Source organism: Meles meles, chromosome 8 (assembly GCF_922984935.1).
Source record: "Meles meles chromosome 8, mMelMel3.1 paternal haplotype, whole genome shotgun sequence".
Taxonomy (NCBI): domain Eukaryota; kingdom Metazoa; phylum Chordata; class Mammalia; order Carnivora; family Mustelidae; genus Meles; species Meles meles.
Genome location: NC_060073.1, coordinates 100,996,337 through 101,018,404, shown reverse-complemented (window position 1 = coordinate 101,018,404; position 22,068 = coordinate 100,996,337). Strand labels below are relative to the sequence as shown.

Here is a 22,068-nt window from a genome sequence, read left to right as displayed (position 1 = left end):
GACGCCGCACAGCGTCTGAGAAGCCCATTCGTTCACGTGTGAGGGAGGTCCTGAGACTCTGCTCTGTGCCGGCGGCCAGGATCGGGCACTCCTGGGCCCACACTTGGGCAGGAAAGCCAGACAAAATCAATGACGACTGTCCCAAAATATATGCTGTAAATAATTTACAAGATTTCCATCATGTTATAAAACAGTAGGCGCAGTAATGTTCCCAGGAGGACCCCAGGCAGGGAGAGACAAGGTGGGAAGAAATGCACAGGTAGCGTGGGAGGGCCCAGCTGTCTATGGGGGAGCCCGGGACACTGGGGTCGCCCCCGAACCTCTGGGAGCAGGGAGTTCCTGGGACGGGCGGCTGAGTGCAGATTGCTGTTGTGCTTGGTTCAGCCCGGACCACCCCCGCCCTACCGCCTTCCCTGGAGATGGGGGTGTGCTGTGAGCATGGGGGGGCACAGGCAGGTGTGACATGGGAGCTGCCCAGATGGGGGTCCTGCCTGTGCTGCACTGGGGACTGGCCTGTCTCTGGGTCTTTATTCTGTGACACCCTCTCCCTACTCCGTCAGGCCCCCATGACTCGTTTTCAGAGGGGCAGAAGCAAGAGACACAGCCAAGTCTTCGGGAAGCCCTGGCAGGTGACAGGATTGGCTTTCTGTGTTCTATCGCTTCAGGGCCTTTTGGCTGAGATCTCGTGTTGTTGTTGTTGTTGTAAGTACCTCTGCCTGCCTGTAGGGGGGCGCCTAGAGAAGAAAGGGCTGGAGGCAGGCAGGCTGGTCCAAATAAGGGGCCGTGGCGTAGGTGAGCGTGATTGTTCCTCAAGGTGTTGATGGAAGACCCTTTAGCCATCCGGTTGGGTAGCCGAAGAAGAGGGAGGACTGCGGTGGCGCCTGGAGATGGTTGTGTCATTCACAGAAACCTGGGTTGGGGCGCAGAGCTGTCCGAGAAGACGCTCTGGGCTCCAGCTGTGTCCCGCGTTGCAGTAGGGAATCCGGGGGGGGGGCGGACAGCGCTTGCTGATGTGGACCTAGGCGAGGCGGAGAAGCATTTGGCTCACGGATGCTGATTTAGTTCGCAGTAGCGTGAGAGCCCCAGGTGAGAATGAGACCATCCAAGGACAGTGCCGAGTGGGAGAAGAAATCGGGGCCACAGATGAGGCGTGGGCATCATGGGGGGGTGCGTGCGGAACGTGAGGTGGGCTCTCTTCTCACCTGGCTGCGCGTGTAACAGAAACGTAGGTGGAGATTTCTTCTGCCCGTGGCCTGGGGAGCCAAGGTCTCTGACAAAGTCACATACATACAAAGACAGCTGTGAAACCAGTAAGACTCCTGTTCAACAATGTCCATTTGAGGGGATTCGTACTGCCAGATCTCTCCTGTTGGGTCTGGTAGATCGAAAACTTGAACCTCAGGTGGGTTCTGTCTGAGCTTTTCCTGCATGCAGACTTACTGAAGGAGGCCTGCTCTCCCGAGTCAGAGGGATCGCATGGCGTTAGCTGACTTACTGAAGGAGGCCTGCTCTCCCGAGTCAGAGGGATCGCATGGCGTTAGCTGACTTACTGAAGGAGGCCTGCTCTCCCGAGTCAGTGGGATCGCATGGCGTTAGCTGACCAGGGGCTCTGTTAGGTTAAGATCATGGGCCTCGTCATTCAACACTTAGAGGGTCCGGGCTGCAAGTCTGCCGACAGTGTGGGTGGAACGGGCCGCCCTGTGTCCGGTGGGCCCCGAAGCGGCTCTGCCCGCCCTCCCCTGTGTGGACCACAGGCTCTTTCCTCAGACCGCTTGCAGGGGTGTCCGTGGACCTCCACGGAGCACAGGCAGGATTGCACACACAGACCTAAATGCAGGAGGTAGGATATACGCAGCCCACGCCGAAGAGGCGGGCGTTCAGGTCCTCTGGCGTGTGTGGTACGTTAAGAGGCGGTGTCATTGCAAGTCAGCGTGAAATTCAGAGATTGTTCTGGAGGAGGCACAGAGCCCTGGATAGGGTCAGGGACTGGAAGCTGCCAGCTGCAGGAGTATCCGCTTCTGTAGTGCTGGAGGCACAGAGAAGAGCGCAGTCTCGCTCGCTCTCTCTCTCTCACACACACATACACACATCGAAAGGTCAAAGGCACAGCCTAAGATGTTCTTTGTGGGTCCTTCTCCATCATTCTCTCTCCCTTTTCTTGTGTGTGTCCCTAAATGTCCTCATACCCCTTCCATGATAAAAACCGGCCGTCACGGGGGCTCCTGTGTGCAGGGAGCTTTCCGTCCACTCCTTCAGCCCACGCACAGTGCAGCCCCAGCGGGGTAGTTAAGGGGGTTCAGAGAAGCTAGGGAACTTCCTCAGAATTTCAGAACCCTGGAACATTGCACCAGCACTGTACCCAGTTCTGTGTGTCTCTGGATCCCCTTGCTCTGCAGATCATCTCTCTGCCATGAACTTGGGTCCTAAAATGATCTTTTGGCAGCCCCCGAGGCTCCCCCATCTCTTGGCGGCCCTCTGTGCCCCCAGGGTCATCCTTACCATCTCCCGTCTCTGAGCGGTGCTAGCCCCGCCCGGGCAACCTCATGACCCCCACAGGTCCCGGCAGGCATGAGGATGAGACGTGCTGTAGGACATCATGCTAACCCCTGTTGGGCAGATCAGGCCGATAGTCCACAGCCTCGCCCTTCTGTCCTGTCTCGGGTTCGCTGGGTGGGAGGACTTGCCTCCGTGTGTCACCCTTGACCTACTAAGATCTGTTTGCAGCTGCTGTCTCTTGCTCCTTGCTTGCTGGGTCTCCTCGTCCTCGTGTCCTCGCTTCCAGTGTTTCTTCCCCCCGGACTCACTTGCTCTCTGGCTTGGTTACAGTGCAGCCCTCCCCATCTCAGCACTGGCCTGTTCTAACCTCTGCCTCCTCCCCATTTTTCCTCCTTGCTCCCATTAGGATCTGTTTCAGGTACTGGCTCTCTGATTGCTTCGTTTACCCTTCATCTCTTTTCCTCTCCATCTTACCTCTTCTGCCAGGCACCCTGGGTCTAGGGGGCTCCTGTGTGTCTCTCTTGCCCTATGCCTTCGCCCACATGCCCCTCCATGGTGCTCCTGCTGTGTCCCGGCCCCTCCAGATGAGAGCGCCGCTCTCTCTTACTCTCCCCCTCGCTGCATCCTTCCTCCTCCCTCCCTCACTGCCATGCTTCAGGTGACCAATGGTCAAGGACAGCAGCTGCCTCTGGAGGGGTGGGGGGTGATCCCTGGCTTTTCAAGGTTGTGTGCACTCTCAGATTACATCTCATGCCTGTCGCCTTTGTCCCCTTTGTCTCCTTCCCAGTCTGGTGCTGCTGGTCGTCCTTAACATAATGCTCTTCTACAAACTCTGGATGTTGGAATACACCACCCAGACCCTCACCGCCTGGCAGGGTCTGAGGCTCCAAGAAAGGTAATCCTTCCATCTTCCCTTGGCCACCACCTCCACCCCACCTGGTGCCATGCCCCCGCTCCTGCCACCCGGTCTCCGGGGGACGGCCCTGCTGCCCTTGGCCAGTAGGTAACCCTTTGGGATGGTCCCATAAGTGGTCTCTGAACACTGTCCCTGGAGCTTTAGTCTGCTTCTGACCTGGGGCACAGGGAAGCCTGTGCCCCAGGGAGCCACAGGGGGCATTGAGCAGAGGACAAAGCAGTCTGATGTGACTCTCTGTCCTTTAGGGGTCTGGGAGCACAGGACAGTCCACTGAGCATAACTCCAGCTGCCGGGGTGCCCCTTCTTCTGCCCCACAGGTTACCCCAGTCTCAGACAGAATGGGCCCAGCTCTTGGAGTCCCAACAAAAGTACCACGATACAGAGCTCCAGAAATGGAGAGAGATCATCAAATCCTCGGTGATGCTTCTTGACCAGGTGATATGTCCCCACTTTGTCTCCTGCCCTCATCTTCCGAAGATGAGCTGCTTCCCTGTGCTCTGGGAGATCTCCCCGTCCCATCCCCATCCCCACCCACCGGACCTCACCCTCCTATTCATTCTTCCCCTGGGCCGTCCACTGTTCAGATTCTAAAGTCATCCTGGAACGGGTTGTTGGAAACACAGGTGTTTTCCCCAAGCGATAACAATGAAATTTGCAGCAAGAAAGTGGTAGGTTAGACTGAAGAACTCCTTTATTTTTTCCCCCCTTGGTCACTCGTGGCCATCTGAAAGGCATTTAAAGGGGACAACCTCCATTCACAGAGATTTGTCTTCCCAGAGGGCATATGTTTCTAGTTCCTTTTGCTGTATGCCTCCCCTGCCCCCCGCCCTCAACACACACACACACCCCAGCACACAACCCGCAACATGTCACTCTCCATCAGGTGCACAGGTAGTCTGGGAAGATGATGTTTGTACTGCGCCATCTCCTCGCGACATCTTCTAGTGTAGGTGCCTGTGTTCCTTCCAAAACCTGCGTTCATTCATCTCTTTAAGAAAATCCTCCTGGCGCAAAATCAACAAGTTTAGTTTCATCAAAGGAGGGAGCTTCTCTTCCTTCCCCCAGAAGAAGTTAACATCTTACAACTCCTTTGGAGTTGCCAAGACAGCAAGAGGCTAACTTTGCCCTGCAAGAGAATTAAGAAGATAGGAGACGAAAAATTTGCCCTGGTCCATTAAAATTTCTGTTCCTAAAGAGTTCTTTATGTTTGGTGGTCGGCCAGACTTGAGATGGAATCCAACCTTGCCACGGACGGGTTTTGTGACCTGGAGCAAGGGATTTAATATATTAGTGACTTCACAGTTTCTTCCTTTATAAAATGGGAATTACAATTGTAACTTCGTGGAATCGCTGTCAGGATTTGAGGGCACGGGGGAGGTCCTCATTAATATTGTATCTTATTCCTCTTTGTAGCGTGGTCTTAGCTGTAAATCGAGGAGAGGGCATTTTAATGTGGCTGTCAGGATCCAATTTAATGTGTTCTAGAATATCATGTTTAGCTTTGGAGCCATGAATTTTTTTGTTTCTTTAACAAAAGGGGTAAATGGCATTGCAGGGGGCTTAGGAGCCCTGTGATAACAAGAAAAGTTGATCGAATTAAAGATACACTTAGGAGAAGGAAGGATGGGGCAAGGATTACAGGGTAGGCTTCAGACCTAGAGGTCCAACAGATAGAAGGATAGATTGAGTGCTCGTGGGACCCCAGGGGCTAGAAGTTACAGGGAAAGGGAGCTTCGAGTAATCAAATAAAAACAGACCACTGACAAGCTAGTCAGGAATGGAATGGGCTATTTTGAAGGCTCGAGATTCTGTCACCGGAAGTGCCCAGTTGACCAGGTGGTGTCAGATGAGAAACTTATGAATGAAGTAGGAAGCAGTTGGACCGAATGACCGGGTTCTCTTACAACTCCACAATCTGGTGTCAGGATGGGGCCCCTTACATTGGAGCATGGGGCGGTCAGGTGTATAGTGTGGAGGACTCAACTCTATGAGCGTTAGGATAGGTGTTTTGTTTCATTCCCTTTATTTATTTTATTTTACTTTTTTAAAGATTTTTATTTATTTATTAGAGCAAGAGAGTGAGCTCAAGCAGGGGGAGCAGGAGAGGGAGAAGCAGGCTTCCTGCTCAGCGGGTACTCGATTCCCGCTGTAGGACTTGATCCCAGGACCCCAAGATCATGCCCTGAGCCGAAGGCTGATGCTTAAAAGACTGAGCCCCCCCCCCCAGGTGCCCGTTTCATTCCCTTTAAAAGCAAAATCAGGAAGATTAATAACAGACCCCTTTGGGGCATCCCTACGGAGCGGAGGGTATATAGAGGAACCAGAGAGTAAGAAAAAAACTAGATTAGGCAGAGGGACAGGGGATCTCAAAATCCATAGCCATGTGCCCATGAAATGTTAGCCGTGTTGTCCCAGGGCAGCTTAGGTCAAGGTGGTGTGTAAACATGTTGTGGTATGACAGACCCATCAGGATTCTGCTGCTGGGACTCTGCCCCATTTAGACTCCTGGCCGTGACCTGACAGTGTTAGTGTGCCTGTTCCTTCGCAGAGGTTAAGAAATTCAGTTAAGGTTAATTCATGATGTGGGTACAGCTGGAAGCCTGCTCGGTTGTCGGGTCTCTGCTTGGCACCCAAGGTGTCTGTTGCTCTCCACCACACATGAAACAAAATGATTACAGATGACCCTCGTGTGCCGTCCCAACAAGTGGTTTGCGAGCAGCCAGGAAAAAGAAAGCGGATGGTGAGCTAGAGAATGTTTGGACTTGTTCTGGGCCTTACGATGGGTGAAATTAGAATAGGCAAGAGAGACAAGAGCCCTGGGCTGGGAAAATAAGGCAGCAAAGTGCACAAGATGGGAGTATATGGTCTTCAGGCTTGATGGGGAAACCACCTGGAATGAGTAGAAGACAGCCTCGTGGGGCTCCTTATAGCAGTGGAATGCTTTGAGAAATTTTTTCTTTTTTGAAAGAGAGAATTTTTTTTTTTCCTAAAATTTTATTGAGTGAGAGAGAGATATCACAAGCAGTGGGGGAAGGGTAGAGGGAGAAGCAGACTTCCCACTGAGCAGGGACCCCTATGGGGGACTCCCAGAACCCTGGGATCATGACCTGAGCTGAAGGCAGACTCTTTTTTTTTGTTTGTTTATTTTCAGCGTAACAGTATTCATTGTTTTTGCACCATACCCAGTGCTCCATGCAGTACGTGCCCTCCCTATTACCCACCACCTGGTTCCTCAACCTCCCACCCCCCCACCGCCCCTTCAAAACCCTCTGGTTGTTTTTCAGAGTCCATAGTCTCTCATGGTTCATCTCCCCTTCCAGTTTCCCTCAACTCCCTCTCCTCTCCATCTCCCCATGTCCACCGTGTTCTTTGTCATGCTCCACAAATAAGTGAGACCATATGATACTTGGCTCTCTCTGCTTGACTTATTTCGCTCAGCATAATCTCTTCCAGTCCCGTCCATGTTGCTACAAAAGTTGGGTATTCATCCTTTCTAATGGAGGCATAATACTCCATCGTGTATATGGACCACTTCTTCCTTATCCATTCATCCGTTGAAGGGCATCTTGGTTCTTTCCACAGTTTGGTGACCGTGGCCATTGCTGCAATAAACATTGGGGTACAGATTGCCCTTCTTTTCACTACATCTGTATCTTTGGGGTAAATACCCAGCAGTGCAATTGCAGGGTCATAGGGAAGCTCTATTTTTAATTTCTTGAGGAATCTCCACACTGTTCTCCAAAGTGGCTGCACCAACTTGCATTCCCACCAATAGTGTAAGAGGGTTCCCCTTTCTCCACATCCTCTCCAACACACGTTGTTTCCTGTCTTGCTAATTTTGGCCATTCTAACTGGTGTCAGGTGGTATCTCAATGTGGTTTTAATTTGAATCTCCCTGATGGCTAGTGATGACGAACATTTTTTCATGTGTCTGAGAGCCATTTGTATGTCTTCATTGGTGAAGTGTCTGTTCATATCTTCTGCCCATTTTTTGATCTGATTATCTGTTTTGTGTGTGTTGAGTTTGAGGAGTTCTTTATAGATCCTGGATATCAACCTTTTGTCTGTACTGTCATTTGCAAATATCTTCTCCCATTCCGTGGATTGCCTCTTTGTTTTGTTGACTGTTTCCTTTGCTGTGCAGAAGTTTTTGATCTTGATGAAGTCCCAAAAGTTCATTTTCGCTTTTGTTTCCTTGGCCTTTGGAGACATATCTTGAAAGAAGTTGCTGTGGCTGATATCGAAGAGGTTACTGCCTATGTTCTCCTCTAGTATTCTGATGGATTCCTGTCTCACATTGAGGTCTTTTATCCATTTTGAGTTTATCTTTGTGTACGGTGTAAGGGAATGGTCGAATTTCATTCTTCTACGTATCGCTGTCCAGTTTTCCCAGCACCATTTATTGAAGAGACTGTCTTTTTTCCATTGTATATTTTTTTCTGTTTTGTCAAAGATTATTTGACCATAGAGTTGAAGATCCATATCTGGGCTCTCCACTCTGTTCCACTGGTCAATGTGTCTGTTTTTATGCCAGTACCATGCTGTCTTGGTGATCACAGCTTTGTAGTAAAGCTTGAAATCGGGTAACGTGATGCCACCAGTTTTGTTTTTGTTTTTCAACATTTCCTTAGCAATTCGAGGTCTCTTCTGATTCCATACAAATTTTAGGATTATTTGCTCCAGCTCTTTGAAAAATACCAGTGGAATTTTGATTGGAATGGCGTTAAATGAAGGCAGACTCTTAACCCACTGAGCCACCCAGGCACCCTGAGAGAGAGAGAGAGAGAATTCTTTTTTTTTCCCCTAAAGATTTTATTCATTTATTTAACAGAGAGAGGGAACACAAGCAGGGGGAGCAGCAGAGGGAGAGGGAGAAGCAGGCTTCCCACTGAGCAGGGAGCCCGATGTGGGGCTTGATCCCAGGATCTTGGGATCATGGCCTGAGCTGAAGGCAGATGCTTAATGACTGAGTCACCCAGGAGCCCCGAGAGAGAGAGAGAATTCTTTTTTTTTTTTTTTAAAGATTTATTTATTTATTTATTTGACAGCGAGAGAGAGAGATCACAGGTAGGCAGAGAGGCAGGCAGAGAGAGAGGGAAGCAGGCTCCCTGCCGAGCAGAGAGCCCGATGTGGGACTCAATCCCAGGACCCTGAGATCATGACCTGAGCCGAAGGCAGCGGCTTAACCCACTGAGCCACCCAGGCGCCCCGAGAGAGAGAATTCTTAATCGAGCAACACACGGGCCATAAATCATTAAGACACAGGGAACCTCAGCCCAGGGGTTCCCAGTGCTAGATCCGCTGTCCCCTTTCTGCCGGAGGCAGTATCCTAGGAGAATCCCCCTTGTCTTAGGGGCCCAGTTCCCTTGAACTCGATGTTGTGCTAGGGGTCCTGCCCTTGGTGGGCGTGGTGGAGAAGCCCACAGAGGGCACCAACCCGGGGCTGGGCGGGCTTCCCTGTCTTCCAGATGAAGGACTCGCTCATCAATCTCCAGAACGGCATCAGGTCCCGAGACTACACGTCAGAAAGTGAAGAGAAGAGGAACCGCTATCACTGACAAGGCAGGAGCAGGGGGGGCTGCGAGAGGCCCGTGCAATACGTGTACATAGACCGTATAAATAGATATATATAAATATATATATATATACAGAATATAAATATATATATATTATATACAGATTTTAAAAAGAGATAATGCCTATGTACCAGGGAGAAGGAGCGGGCCCGCCTCCTGTGCTGGTCGGCGGAGGGGCCGAGGAGGGCAGGGACCACCTCTCAGCACCGACCTCCCCTGATCCCCCACCCCCACCCCCGTCCCCGCCCTTCCCCTCCTGGCCATTCCAGGCTCTGAGAAGGGAAATGTTGTTGAGCCAAAGTCATGCCTATGAAGACCCTGGGGTCTCGAAGTCTCAAGGGGCTTAAGGTGCTTCATTCCCGAATCCCCTCTTGATTTGTTTCCAAAATAAAAGAGAATCTTTTCTTCCCCACCCCACGCTCCCCCAGGTGTTCTCTTGTGAACAGGAAGCATCAAGGGCAAGAGCCCAGTCTAAACTCTGCCACCTGAGCCCCGCCCCCTCCCCCCCACCCGTCTGTGGACCACGCCCCCCAGCGAAGTGGAGGGCTGGAAAGCTGGGAAGGGCCCCCCCCAGCCGTGCAGGACGGTGTCCTCCTCCCTCACCCCTGCACCTTCCCCTGACCCTTGTAGGGTGTGGACCCAATAAGGGCTGGGAATTTCTTACTTTCCCACCCCCTTCCCCCTTCTCTCTGGTCTTCTCCCAGGCTGGATCTGGGTGAAGTGTCACTTTTTAGTGCCTAAAGCCCTATTTTTTCTCTGTGCCCTAAGAGCACATCGTTTATTAGCCAGGATGGAGCATTTTTGGATCTCATTAAACCCCTTTCTGAGTGGTTATGAGCCAGCCAGGCCTGTGGCTCTAATTTCTTCACTTTGAGCTGTCAGTTTGATTTCCAGGACGAGTCAGGGTGTCCTAGGGGCGTCCAGGGTTGGAGGGAGGGAGTGCCCTAGCACTGTACAATCAGATCGTAGGTTCACAGAGAACGCTGTAGGAGTAGTGAGCACCGATCTCCAAGCGCTCACTTGGCTGCCAGCATCCTTTACTGATAAGGGAAGGACTGACTTTGATTAAGGGAGACAACGAAGACACTCCGCACAGGGTAGGAGACCTAGGCTTTTGGAAGGAATGCATTTGGCAAAGGTGCATTGCATTTGTGCAGGAAAAGGCCAGAGTGAGCCTCTGCGCCACGTGGAGGCCCTTCCAAATCCCGTTCCTCAGACTTGGGAGTGGGAGTTGTGGCAGAGGAGGCAAAGCCTTCTCTAGCCTCTGGCCCCAGAGAAGTACGAGACCACTCAGGAGGAGAAAGAAGACCTTTGGTTAGGAGAGTGAGTCACCCAGGGCCAGTTGGGAGTTGGCTCCCTCAGACCCGTGCATTTATCTGACCTTGCAGGGAGGGGCCTTCTGGACACGATTAGCATTTTTCATTCATTTAACTGCTATTCCTCGGTGTAATGATCAGAGGAGTCCTGCCAGCCCCTCCGATCGTCAGCTGGGAAAGGATCATACTAGTTTGGCCGGGAAGACTCTTCCAGATTGCTTGTTCTCCTGGGGGCCTCTTGACATAGGAGGCCAAAGGAAAGGAGGATTTTATCGCTGATCTAGCTGCAAAGAAAAGCAAGTTGTGTTCTTCTGTTGGAATGGCCTGAGCATCCCCCTTCGACAATCAAAGACAGCTTTTGACTTCTCCATCTGAGAATATCCTGCCTAAGGGCAGGATGGGAAGACAAAGGATACGTGCCTCAGGGGGGTAGGCTGAGAATCAGCTAGAATGGATATCCCTTCTCTAGGAAAGGAGATTCCAGGGCTGGAATCATGCCTGTGCAGGGTGCATGTGCCAACAGGTCAGGGGGTCACTCCTCATCCTTGTCCAGGACTTGCATCAGGAGACACTCCAGTGATGGTCAGGGCTTGTGGGCCCTGGGCCAGAGGAGGAGGAACAGTGCAGACTGCTAGAAACTTTCCTGCTGCAGGATCCAGAGGCCAACATTATTCTCAGAAACTTTGGAAAGCAAAAATGATAAATTCTCTCTTTTATTCCATACATAATTTAATACTTATTTAAATCACCCAGTTGTTGATGGTCCCATGGTGGGGTGACTTCCAGTGGTTTCTCTGCTGGGAGTAAAGTGATGTAAGGGGGCTTGGCCGCACAGAGCTGTTCGCTTTTGCTTTACCTCTTCGGCCATCCCAGGGAGGAGTAGATGACAGGAAGGGAGATGCTTAGTATATCTGAGGAACCCTGGGGGTTTGAACCCGGGACATACTGTGTACACATGGGGAAGGTCCCTCGGCCTACCTCATTCCTAAGAATCATGGATCTCTATAATCAAGAATCATAGAACAGGGCATGCTGTTCTAATACTGTTTTAAACTTTCAAAGCAGAAGACCCAATACCTTTATTCACTCCCGAACAAAACCTTCCCCCCCACATTCAGTAACCTGTCCAAGGAAGTGCACCTTTGCAGATTAAGTCTGGGAGTGAAACTGATCAGTAACATTGCAGCTCGAGCCCCGCAGCTTGGCTGGTAGCTGTTCCCGGGAACCACAACCTTTATGTAATTTCTTCTAGCCTGTGCTTTGTTTTTGTTCATGTAAGGACCCTGGTCACGTGGGAATCTTTCCGCGAGGATTCCTGGGGTCACATTTGAGAGCTTGCATTCAAAACGTGCTGCAGAGTCTCTGACCAGGTGGCAGTGAGCTACAGGGTCTGTACTTGCATTCCAGCTCCCTTGAAGGAATTAACAAGATTGGCCTTGGAGAACCCACTCACATCTGCCACACCTCTCTTCCCCCCCTTCACCTCTCTGGGACAAGGGCAGCAGGATCAGGAGCTTTAGAAGCTCTCTGTTAAAGCACTGGGCTAAGTCAGGAGACCTGGGCCCAAGTCCTGGCTCTGCTCTTGGACAAGTCACTTCCCTTACCTGAGTTGCTGTATCCTCCTTTGTAACGGGAAGGGGGTTGAGCTGGACCATCCTGGACAACCTAAGATAGGTTCCAGTGTGGGCATTGTCTTGGAGGCTGTGTTGGAGACTAGCAAGGTAGGGCTTTCTCAAACTTGGAGAGAACAGGCCTTCTGGGCTAGAGCTTCCTGGTGTTTAGGTGAATAGTAGGGCAGTGTTAGGGTTCCTGGGAAATCCAGGATAGTTAAACTGTCTTCTTTATGAGCCAGCAGGACTAAGGAGGCCTAGTGAGGTAGGGAGAAGGAGATCAGGTGTGTTGTATTTCCCAGTATTAACCTAGGAAGGTGTGTCTTCCTTTGTCGGCCTAGTCTTAGTTTGGGAAGGGACATTCTCTAAGCTAGGAGGAGGAGGATAATGGCAAGAAGGGCACCATCTTGGATTAATATAAGCTCATCTTTTGTCTCTAGGCTGTGAAGCCTTTCATCTGTCCATCCTTCCTCCTCCTCCTCACTAGAAGAAACACTGGAGAGAAGTCATTCCTGGCCCTAGTACTTCTCTTTTGACTCAGTTCAAACCTTGTTGGGGTTTTGATTCATTCTGAAGCTTTAGCTAAAATCCTGGGGTTGTCATAGAGCACTGACCCTATGAACCTGGGGTTGCAGGAAGGGGGAGAGGGATCAAGAAACCTCAAGAAGAATGCTTTGCTAGAAATGGCTTCTCTCCCTGTCCCTGTCCTGACACAAGCTTGGACCATGTCTAAAATCATTTCTGGGCAGCATCTCTAGGGTGAAGTCTTGGAGAAAGGACCAGGGAGAAGAATCTTTCTGGACTGTGGTCTCAGAAGGCTGTTCTCTGTGCCATACTATGCTGCTGCTTTAGCTCTGCAGGACAGCCAGAGTGAGCCCCTTCCTCCCTAGGGCCCCCAGGTGGCAGGGCTGTGATCTCCCTCCCCACACCCCCTGGACCTCACCTGCCCACTCCAGTAGGAATCCTGAGAACCTGTCTTCCTGACTCTCCTCCCCCCGCCCCTTGTCTCTAGGCTGTGGGACAATCATCCCATCCACCACTTGACATCCTTGACCCTCATCCCCCAATCTCCAGCAGGCTGGCCCCCCTCCCTCCACCTCTCTGTTTTCTTCCAGAAGATGCGTTTTTGGGTCCGAGTGGAGCGTTTTTCTGGAAGGCCGTCTCTTAACACCCCCTGCTTCCCTGATGTGGAGCAGGAATTTGCACAAGGTGTAGAGAGCACCCCTTCCCACCTCTCTGCCCAGCCTCGTTACCTCACTCCTGCTCCAGCCATGGCTGTTACGGGCCCAGCCAGCTCCCTGGCTCCGTGTTGGGTGTGACAGCTCAGGGGTCTTGGGCATTGTTTTCTGTTGTGACTTGAGGTCCTCAGCAGGCCTGGGAGCCTGGACTGGAACCTTGACCACTGGCGGGAAGCACCTTGCCTGCCAAGAGGAGCCGATGCCAGACGATGTACCCAGCATGTGAAAGCGTAAAGAATACTGTCATCTGTGCCCCGTGGCCTCCTTCCTTCTCACAACACAGTGAGACGCTGCAGAAACAAGATGGCGGCCTCTGCTCCAGGCGAGCCAGCTGGCTCTGTCTGGGGAGTTGGCCCTGGGCTCGGGTGCCATGTGCTGAGATTGCATAACGAAAGCAACCATTTTTGCCAACAGTAGTGTGGCTCCCCACATTTCCCTGTCCTGCACTCTAGGGCCAGACCACACTCTGCATGGACAAGGTCATCTTCCCAAACCCATGGTGCTTTTCCCCCGACCCCCACTCAACCTAGACTCCAAGGTGGGGAGAGATGAGGCAGAGGCCCCAGTGGCCCCTGGATAATCCTGACAATTGGGTGGAGTGGGTGAGGCAGAGGGAGCAGCCCCCAGCACCTGCATGGGGCCATATATGGGAAAGAACACCGGTTGACTGCAGTTGAGTTGTCTGGCCATCTGTATTTGGATCTAGAACTGTACTTTGCCTGGCGCTGTGCGCAAGGTCTGAAAACTTACCTGCTATTACCTAGAACCATACACGGCTTCCCAGCCAGATCTTCATGTAAAGTAGCTAGAGCCATGGAAGTACAGTATGAATTAAAAGAAAAAAGTATTGAACTACAAATAATAAATGGTGTGTGTGTTTATTGCTCGATTTATGAGTGCTCATCACCCCAAAAGGTTTTGGTCCTCCCAGATGTGATGAGGGCGTGCATGCCTGTAGGGGTGTGTGAGTGTGTGTGCGTGCTCATACACATGCTCAACGTCTAGGATGCCCTTTCCTGGGAAGGCAGGCAGCCTGGTAAGTCAGGTGGATAAGAAGTCTTTGAATCAGACCAGAGTATGGATTGCAGCAACACTACTTTCCAGCTGTGTGGCCTTGGTCCCCATCCATTACTCTAAGCCTCGGTTTTTTAGAGATAATATAAAATATGTGTGTGTGTGTGTAAGATTTTATTTATTTTATTCTTTTTTTTTTTAAGATTTTATTTAAGAGATCACAAGCAGGCAGAGAGGCAGGCAGAGAGAGAGGAGGAAGCAAGCTCCCTGCTGAGCAGAGAGCCCGATGAGGGCCTCGATCCCAGGACCCTGCCATCATGACCTGAGCCGAAGGCTTTAACCCACTGAGCCACTCAGGCGCCCCAGTGTCTGTGTGTTTCTTCATAGAGTGGCAAGTACTACACTAAGAAAACGTTTTTTCTTTATTAACCATACTTTTCTTTGAAAGATTTATTTATCAGTGGGAGGGGCAGAAGGAAAGGGAGAGAATCAAAGCGGGGCTCAGTCTCATGACCCTGAGATCACGACTTGAGCCAAAACCAAGAGTAGGATGGTCAACCGACTGCCCCCCCGCAGGAGGGCCCAGCGGTACCATTACTGTAGGAGCCTATTATCACATGCTGTGACTCCCAGGGACAACATCTTACGCAACTTTTCCCTTTTGTGCCTTGGTCCTTCCAGGAAGTGGACACTGGGAGACCCCTTTGCCTTATTTCCTTGTTAGCCTAGACTGGTTGAGGAGTCTGGCCCCTCTCCTCACTAGGCCTGTCTGTCTTGGAGTTACACCCTCACCACGTGATGGGAAACTTACTGGGTGTCGGGTGGGAGGGAAGACTGGCAACTCTTGCGTTCCTTTGATTTGAAGAGGGAAGGAGGGCTGCATCACCCATGTATACCATTTAGATCTAGACTGCTAAATGCATTTTTTGCTCTGCAGGAAGATACCACCGATGGGGAGTTACAGAGTTGGCGCGGGCTGGGGAGGGAGGTAGAAGCCATAGTACAGACAGCAGATACATACAGCAAAACCAGAGCAAGTGCGTTTAGAGACACTTTATTGACACAAACGGGGTATTTCTTGAAAAACACTACCTACTGGCGTTAGGCTGTGGAGAGCGTGGGTGATCAGGAACAACATTTCGAGGGTTTGGAAAAAGCTTGGCTGTGGAAAATCAAAAAGCAATAACGAAGATGATGATGTGGCAAAGAGATGCATCAGTTGCGGGACTGCAGGAGTTGGGTGATTGTGTCTGATGCTGTTCCCAAATCGACAAGTGCTCGGGCTTCCGCAGCGCCCCTGCCCAGCGGATGCAGCTCTTGCCGGATAGTGATGCAGAGGGGAGAAGGCTATTACCAGCTTTGAGGCTTAGCTGGCCTAGGAGAGGGGTGGAGTCTGATCTACCACAATTCAGACTTGGTTCATGTGCTTATCTACTGGGTCCTACTCTAAACTCACAAGTAAGCGAGCTCAACATGAGTTATCTACCATGCCGGACTTTCAGAGATTAGGAAGAGCTTGGCTGATGGTATTTTTCCGACCTAAGGCGGCACGGCACCCAGAGGCTCTGGCCAGGTGCTTGAGAACAGTGCGTGCGGAAACGCAGGAGAGATGGGCTCTCGCAGGGTGAACACACCAGGACTACTCAGATACACTCGCTGGGACTAGGCGAGTTCACTGGCTTAGGGACCTTTCATTTACAAAAGGAGGGGAGAGGAAGGCTTTTTGTTGGTGTTTTATTTTTCCCTTTCTGTGTGAACTTGGGAAAGGGGAACCAAGGTCTGTTCTGAAATGTGTCTCGGCTTGCATCTTCCCACAGGGATGCCAGTCACACAGCCTCTGCCCCCCGGCGTCAGGTAGGTTCACAGATCCAGGGTTAGAGGTCCTTTACTTTTTGATCTAGTAGTTTTGTGGGGGAGGGGAAGGACCTCCTCCTGCCCCTCAGCCATCCACTGCCGTCCTCGTTTCTCCAGCATATTCCTGCTTTGAGAAAACCCCTTCCTACTAACCTGTCTAGTTGGGCATCAAAAGAGAAAAACTCAGAGAATCGGCAATCTGAGTGTGTGGATGTTGGGGGATGGAAGAAGGAAAGGAGAATGCTTTTAAACATGGAAAGTAAAGGCCGGGGAAGGGACAGGCCCCGACTGTCACAGTAGTAACATGCAGGAGCTAGGGCTGGAGCTAGGGCTGTGCCAGAAGACCGAGCGGGCAGTAAAGGTCGGTAGGGCAGGATGTCAACAGCGCCAACCGAGTTGAGCAATCAAGTTCTTGGCTGTTCTAGCAGTACGAAAAGAAAAACCGGAGCCAGCCTGGCCTGGCCTTCAGTGAATTGTGTTACTGAGGGATCCATCGTGGGAAATATGCAGCACCAAGGCAACAGGTGGGGTTCCTAAAGTGGTAATAGCCCTTGAGAACATTTCTCAGCCCTTTAATAAGAACAACATGCCAGATGAAGCTTCCAGAGCAATGTACATTGGGTCTGGCTCCTCTAGGAATTGGGGGAGGATCTGAAGCAGGCTGGGGATCGCGGGGTTTGTAGTCCTGATCAAGCCTCCTGGGAAGGAGCTGAGTTGCCATTCGGGAGAAAGAGTGATGTGCAAACAGCCAGAGAGGGAAAACCGAAACAAGACACTCAAAGCAGATTGCGAGCACCGCTAAATGCAAAGCGGCAGAGGAGCGGTTGAGGGGTAGGGGCGAGAGCTGTCCAACCCCTGCAAGAGAGGCGGAGAGGAGACGAAGTTCAGCAGTGGAAGAAAGCAGCGGTGGTCCAGGTGGAAAAGGAGCTGGGCCAGGAGTCCAGAGAAGACCCGACCGCAGCTCTCCACCTCCCAGCTGTATGAAGGCAGGATGCGGTAAAGCTGCTTGGCCTCAGACAGCCTCGGTGTGCTCGGTTGATACCCGGGTACGGTAATACCCACAGTAATACCCACCTCACAGGACTAGCTGTGGAAGAGAACTAAAGTAGCGGAAATGAAAGCACTGTGTAAGCCATGCTGCTCTCACGGCAGAATTAAGGATCAGAGGGGTGGAGAGGTTAGGAAAGAAAAAAGAATTGAGAAGATTCCCTGCAAAAGGTAAAGAAGGGGAGAAAACGATAGGTACCATTGAGTTCATTAAAAACCACTCGAGGGGCGCCTGGGTGGCTCCGTGGGTTGAGCCTCTGCCTTCGTCTCGGGTCATGGTCTCAGGGTCCTGGGATCAAGCCCCGCGTCGGGCTCTCTGCTCGGCGGGGAGCCTGCTTCCCCGCCCCCGTCTCTCTGCCTGCCTCTCTGCCTACTTGTGATCTCTGTCAAATAAATAAAATCTTTAAAAAAAAAAAAAAACCCAAACCACTCAGGAAATACTTGAGTTGGGCTTTTGAAAAAGGACAAAAACAGCCATCATGCATACTACTTGATTACGAGTCGGATGCGTGGTGTCCTGGGAGCAAGAGGAGGGCCGGCTGGGAGGAAGTAGTTGCTTCTGCTGTAAACTTGGCCATCCACCAGCCATGGGACTGGAACTCACAGGAATCTGTGCCCAACTCTCTTCCTCATTACAAAGTACGAAAAATGGTCTATATTCTGCCCCCTATTTCAGAGGAATTGTGTGGGAAATTACCGATGAGAAACGCCTTGCTTGAGTTTACTGAAAGTATTTTCTTCAATAAAATTGGACTCTTGAAGATGTGAACAAGGACTTGTTTCAAGCAGATCCTCCCAAGGATGGACGAGTTGCAAGAAAAACAGGTTTGTCGGGTGAGCCCCAGAGCCAGAGGAGTGCGCTCTTTCCCTCACACATTCCCCCAGATCTGAGGGACCTCTCACTGCCGGGCCCTGCCGCTGCCGTGCTTTCATATCCCATAAAGCAGACTTCCCCTTCCTCCTCACTAGGTGCTGAAGGACATCACACTTGGACCAGTCACTCAACTGAAATGAAATGAGACAGTGACTAAAATTTTTTCAGTGTCCTCTGCTCTCCCCAAATCCAGAAAAATACCCAACAGCTAGAGACATCGTGGATTCGTGGGTGGAGTATTTGGAAGTCACCTAGCCCTGCCCGTCTCTTCACTCACGTGTCATCCATCTAAGACTAAAAAGCACATTTCTTAGTTTAAGTATTCCCAGAGGCAACGTCCTTCTGGAAGATTCTTCATGTTCACTGAGGAAATTCTTCCAGTCCACCCCATGGCCTACTCTGGGCCTTCAGCCTGTTTCCAGTTACCTGACACTATCAGAGTTAACCTTAGCCAGGCAATCCAGGCCCACCCCCAACCCACCCCCGTGCTTGGGGACGAGGCATGGCCACAGCCAAGCTCAGTTTCAAGGTCTTTTTAAAAACAAAATCATCCCGTCTCTGAAAGTCCCAACTGGACAGCATCTAAGGCTTACTATGCTCCAGGTTAGCCTCTGAAGTCTCTGACTCCGTTGAGCCCGGTCTGGAGTCCCAGTCGCCTCCTGTGAAATGAGGAATAATACTGATCTACAGGAATTTTGAGAGGAAGAATTTAGGAATTTCTGTTCCAATGCCCACAGGGAAATAGTGCTTCCCAGCGATCTCAGGTGGGTGCTCCCCTTGGAGGGTGCACCCACGCTACCCTAATAGGGCTATGAACATGTTGCATGACTTTTAAGAGCCACTTCTGTCTTTGGCTTCTTGAAGGACTGAGCCCAGCTTAGGCCTTAGAGACCTATCGGGATCGAGCCCTAGAGTATCAAGTTCCGAGAACATTTTGGTCCAGGCTTAGTAAACTTTCTATCACTGAAGAACCTAGAAAGGCATGCTTTGCTCTGATGCTCTATTCAGGTGGGCCAGGGACTTGGAAAAAAACTGGCTTCAAGGAATCCCACTTCATGACACTCTTGCTTTAACCCGAATTAATCATTCCCGCTTTGTTCCATGAAGACATCCTTCACTTGTAGCAACGAGGACGAGCCAGTTCCAGCCAGTTAGGGACAGAGGGATGTACCATCTCCAGCATTTGTAGAGTCATTTGGAGCCCAGGGAGGAAGTCCGGTTGGCATGGGAGCTCCTCGCTTGAAAGCTAGAACAGGGTGAGGTTGAGTCCACATAGAAATGTTGGGTCCTCGGTTCTGGCAAAGTCTGAGGGTGTGCAGAGGTCTGATGGAGTTAGGAAGTCGGAGGTGAAAGTTCCGACGTGAGCAGATATGAGTGACTAGAAGGATGGATTCAGGAGGAGAAGCGATGTGGCACCCACCGATGCCGTCATTATCATTGAACCTGGAATATCCTGTCCCTTGAGGTCCAGACCACCTACCAACGATAAAACAACTCACTGAGAATTTCCAGCCTGGCCCAGTCCAGCCCAGCCAAAGACTCGGACCAAATCCACAATCCTTACAAAGGAGGGAGTGGGGGAGTTTTTGCCGTGGTGGGAAAGAAGTTCAAGTTGCTCCAACACTCAGGCCAAAGCAATTCACCTTCTGAAGGGCTTGACGCAGAGCTTTATGACCTGGGTATCATCGACTTAAGGTAGTACTCTGAGGGCGGGGACTCTGGGTAGGGTAGAAATCTAAGGGGTCAGATGTAAAGTCACTTGGGTGTGGATGGACACAGTCACTTGCACCAGCTGCCGTCCGGATGCACTGTCCCAGGCCCTTCCCTGTACGTCACCCCAGGCGCTCGGCTCTATTCCTCCACGGGTACGGCTGAGCTCTCTTTGTTCTCGGATGGGATAGCAAGGTAGTCAGACCTGGAGGAGGGCAGATGGGAGGAGAGAATCAATACTTTTCTACCCAGGGATGGGAACCCAAGAAAGGGGAAGGAGCAGAGCATAGGAACAAGGATGTCTGCAGAATAGCTCCGCATTTTCTTCTGCCTCTGTTTCCCAGGAGAAAACTAGAATCCCCATTCAGCGGGGACTAGAATACTAGACATTGTCTATTTTTTTTCCCTTCCCCTAGCAATGCATGAATCTTCTCATTGATCCACATGGGTCTCAGGCTAAAATGCTGACCACGCTGTGGGGTGTGAAATTATATTGTACAGTTGCTTTAATGTCCATTTCCCTGATTACTGCTGACGTCGTTAAGTTTTTAAGTGATTGGGGTTTCTGCTTCTGTAATTTGTTCATGTGCTTTCCCAGTTTTCCTGTCTTTTTCTCATGGATTTTTCCTTTTCTTTCCCTTTTCCTTTCCCTTTCTCTTTCTCTTTTCTTTTCTCTTGGTTTTGTTTATTTCTTTTAGGGGGAGGGGCAGCAGGAGAGAGAGAGAATCAATCCTGAAGCAATTCCCCACTGAGCATGGAACTCAGTCCCAGGACCCTGAGATCATGACCAGAACCAAAATAAAGAGTCAGCCGCTTAACTGACTGAGCCCCTCATGCACCCCTGGATTTTTCTTTGATGGCTTCATGTCTTGAAAATATCTTCTCCGGGTCTGTTTTCTCTAAACTGATTTTCATATATAGTGTCATGAAAATTACCCTTCTTTCCTCTCCATGCCTTTTGCATTTTAAGAAATCCTCTCTTCTAAGGTAATGAAGATAGTGTCTTCTATTTTCCCGTGATAGGCTTTTCAAGTTGTACATTTTACCTTGTCTTTAAATCCACTCACAATTTACTTCTGTTTAGTGTGAGAGATGGGGAATCTTTTTTATCGTGATCCATTTGGAGGGGGGCTCTCGGCTTTGCTCTCTTTGTGCTGTATGCCTAGGTCAGTACAGATAAACTCTTATCTCTAATAGCTCTATAAGAAATCTTCATATCGTGGGGCACCTGGGTGGCTCAGTGGGTTGACCCTCTGCCTTTGGCTCAGGTCATGATCTCAGGGTCCTGGGATCGAGCCCCGCTCTCTGCTCAGCGGGAGCCTGCTTCCCCTTCTCTCTCTTTGCCTGCCTCTCTGCCTACTTGTGATCTCTCTCTGTCTGTGTCAAATAAATGAATAAAATCTTAAAAAAAAAAAAAGAAATCTTCATATCGGATAGGGAAAGTCCTACCAGCCACCTTCACGAAATAGTGCTTTCTTTGAAATAGGCAAACGATGGCTCATGAGCTAAGAATGATCAGAAGCGTTGCCCACCAAGAAGCAAAACCAAAGAATAATACACAGCAGAGATTGGGTGGAGAAAAGAGTCACAATCTGGGCATCGCTTGGTTTGGACTAGTTTTGGCCCTTTGGTCTTCCACGTGACTTTTAAGATCCACTAACTGAGTTCCTTGAACAATCCAACAGGGGTTTTGGTGGAAATGTCATTGAATTCACAGATTAAGTTCAGGGAGAATTGCCATGTTTGCACCAGTGAGGTCTGATTCTCCCATTTACTTTGGTCTTAAGTCTTCCAGTAACGTTTTGCAATTTTCTGAAAGTTCTCGCACATTTTCATCAAATGGATTCCCAGGTGCTGGGCAGTGTTTCTTGCCACTATGATGGAATTTTTTTTCAAATGTTTTAACTATTTCAATGTTTTTCTAAATGTTTGTGGCTGGACTACAGATGGCTTTTATACTTTTGTGTTTTGATTTGTACCTACCCTCCTGTGGAAGGTGTTCACGGGCTCTAATGTTTTGTCCGTGGCTTCCCTTGGACTTTCTATGTGGGTGGTGGAGGAAGTCACGGGCAGGATGTGGCTGTTGGGTGACCCATGAGCTGGACTCCAGCAGTCAAGCCGCCTGCCCCCCAACTCCCCCACCCCCCGCCGGCTTTTCTTGGAGTGTGCCTTCTGCCTACCTTCCCTACTCCCAGAAGCTGTCCCAGGGACACTGTCTGAAGACAGTGATGTGGTGTTGAGACTATCTGGACAGTATATATCCATCTGAGCCCAGTTAAGACCTCTCTCTACACAAACCTTTAAGATTCTGGCAGGCTTGTCCAATGGCTGCCCAGGAAAAGCCGTGCAAGTAATTTCCCTGGTTTAATTCCATCTGGAATGGCCTGCCTCTTCCTTCTGTCTCTCCCTGCCCTCCC

The 22,068-nt window shown here is 50.6% G+C and overlaps 2 protein-coding genes across 14 annotated transcripts in view; one reads left to right on the top strand and one right to left on the bottom strand.

Annotated features, from left to right (window-relative positions):
• The window catches only part of GRAMD1B (GRAM domain containing 1B), a 243,764-nt gene extending 229,428 nt beyond the window's left edge, over positions 1-14,336 (top strand). For 6 of the 12 annotated variants that reach the window (XM_046014347.1, XM_046014352.1, XM_046014348.1 and 3 more), the window contains 4 exons: positions 2,903-2,914; positions 3,284-3,391; positions 3,730-3,847; positions 8,881-14,334. In XM_046014347.1, coding sequence (XP_045870303.1) covers positions 2,903-2,914; positions 3,284-3,391; positions 3,730-3,847; positions 8,881-8,970 — 328 coding nt within the window. In that variant the 3' untranslated portion in view covers positions 8,971-14,334. Of the gene's footprint in view, positions 1-2,902; positions 2,915-3,283; positions 3,392-3,729; positions 3,848-8,880 lie in introns of all 12 variants that reach the window. The other 6 variants (XM_046014342.1, XM_046014344.1, XM_046014341.1 and 3 more) reach the window with 2 other exon arrangements.
• Positions 14,337-17,444: 3,108 nt separating this feature from the next.
• Positions 17,445-22,068, bottom strand: part of SCN3B (sodium voltage-gated channel beta subunit 3) — a 23,148-nt gene continuing 18,524 nt past the window's right edge. For both annotated transcript variants that reach the window (XM_046017144.1, XM_046017142.1), the window contains exon 6: positions 17,445-19,856. In XM_046017144.1, coding sequence (XP_045873100.1) covers positions 19,793-19,856 — 64 coding nt within the window. In that variant the 3' untranslated portion in view covers positions 17,445-19,792. The remainder of the gene's footprint in view (positions 19,857-22,068) is intronic.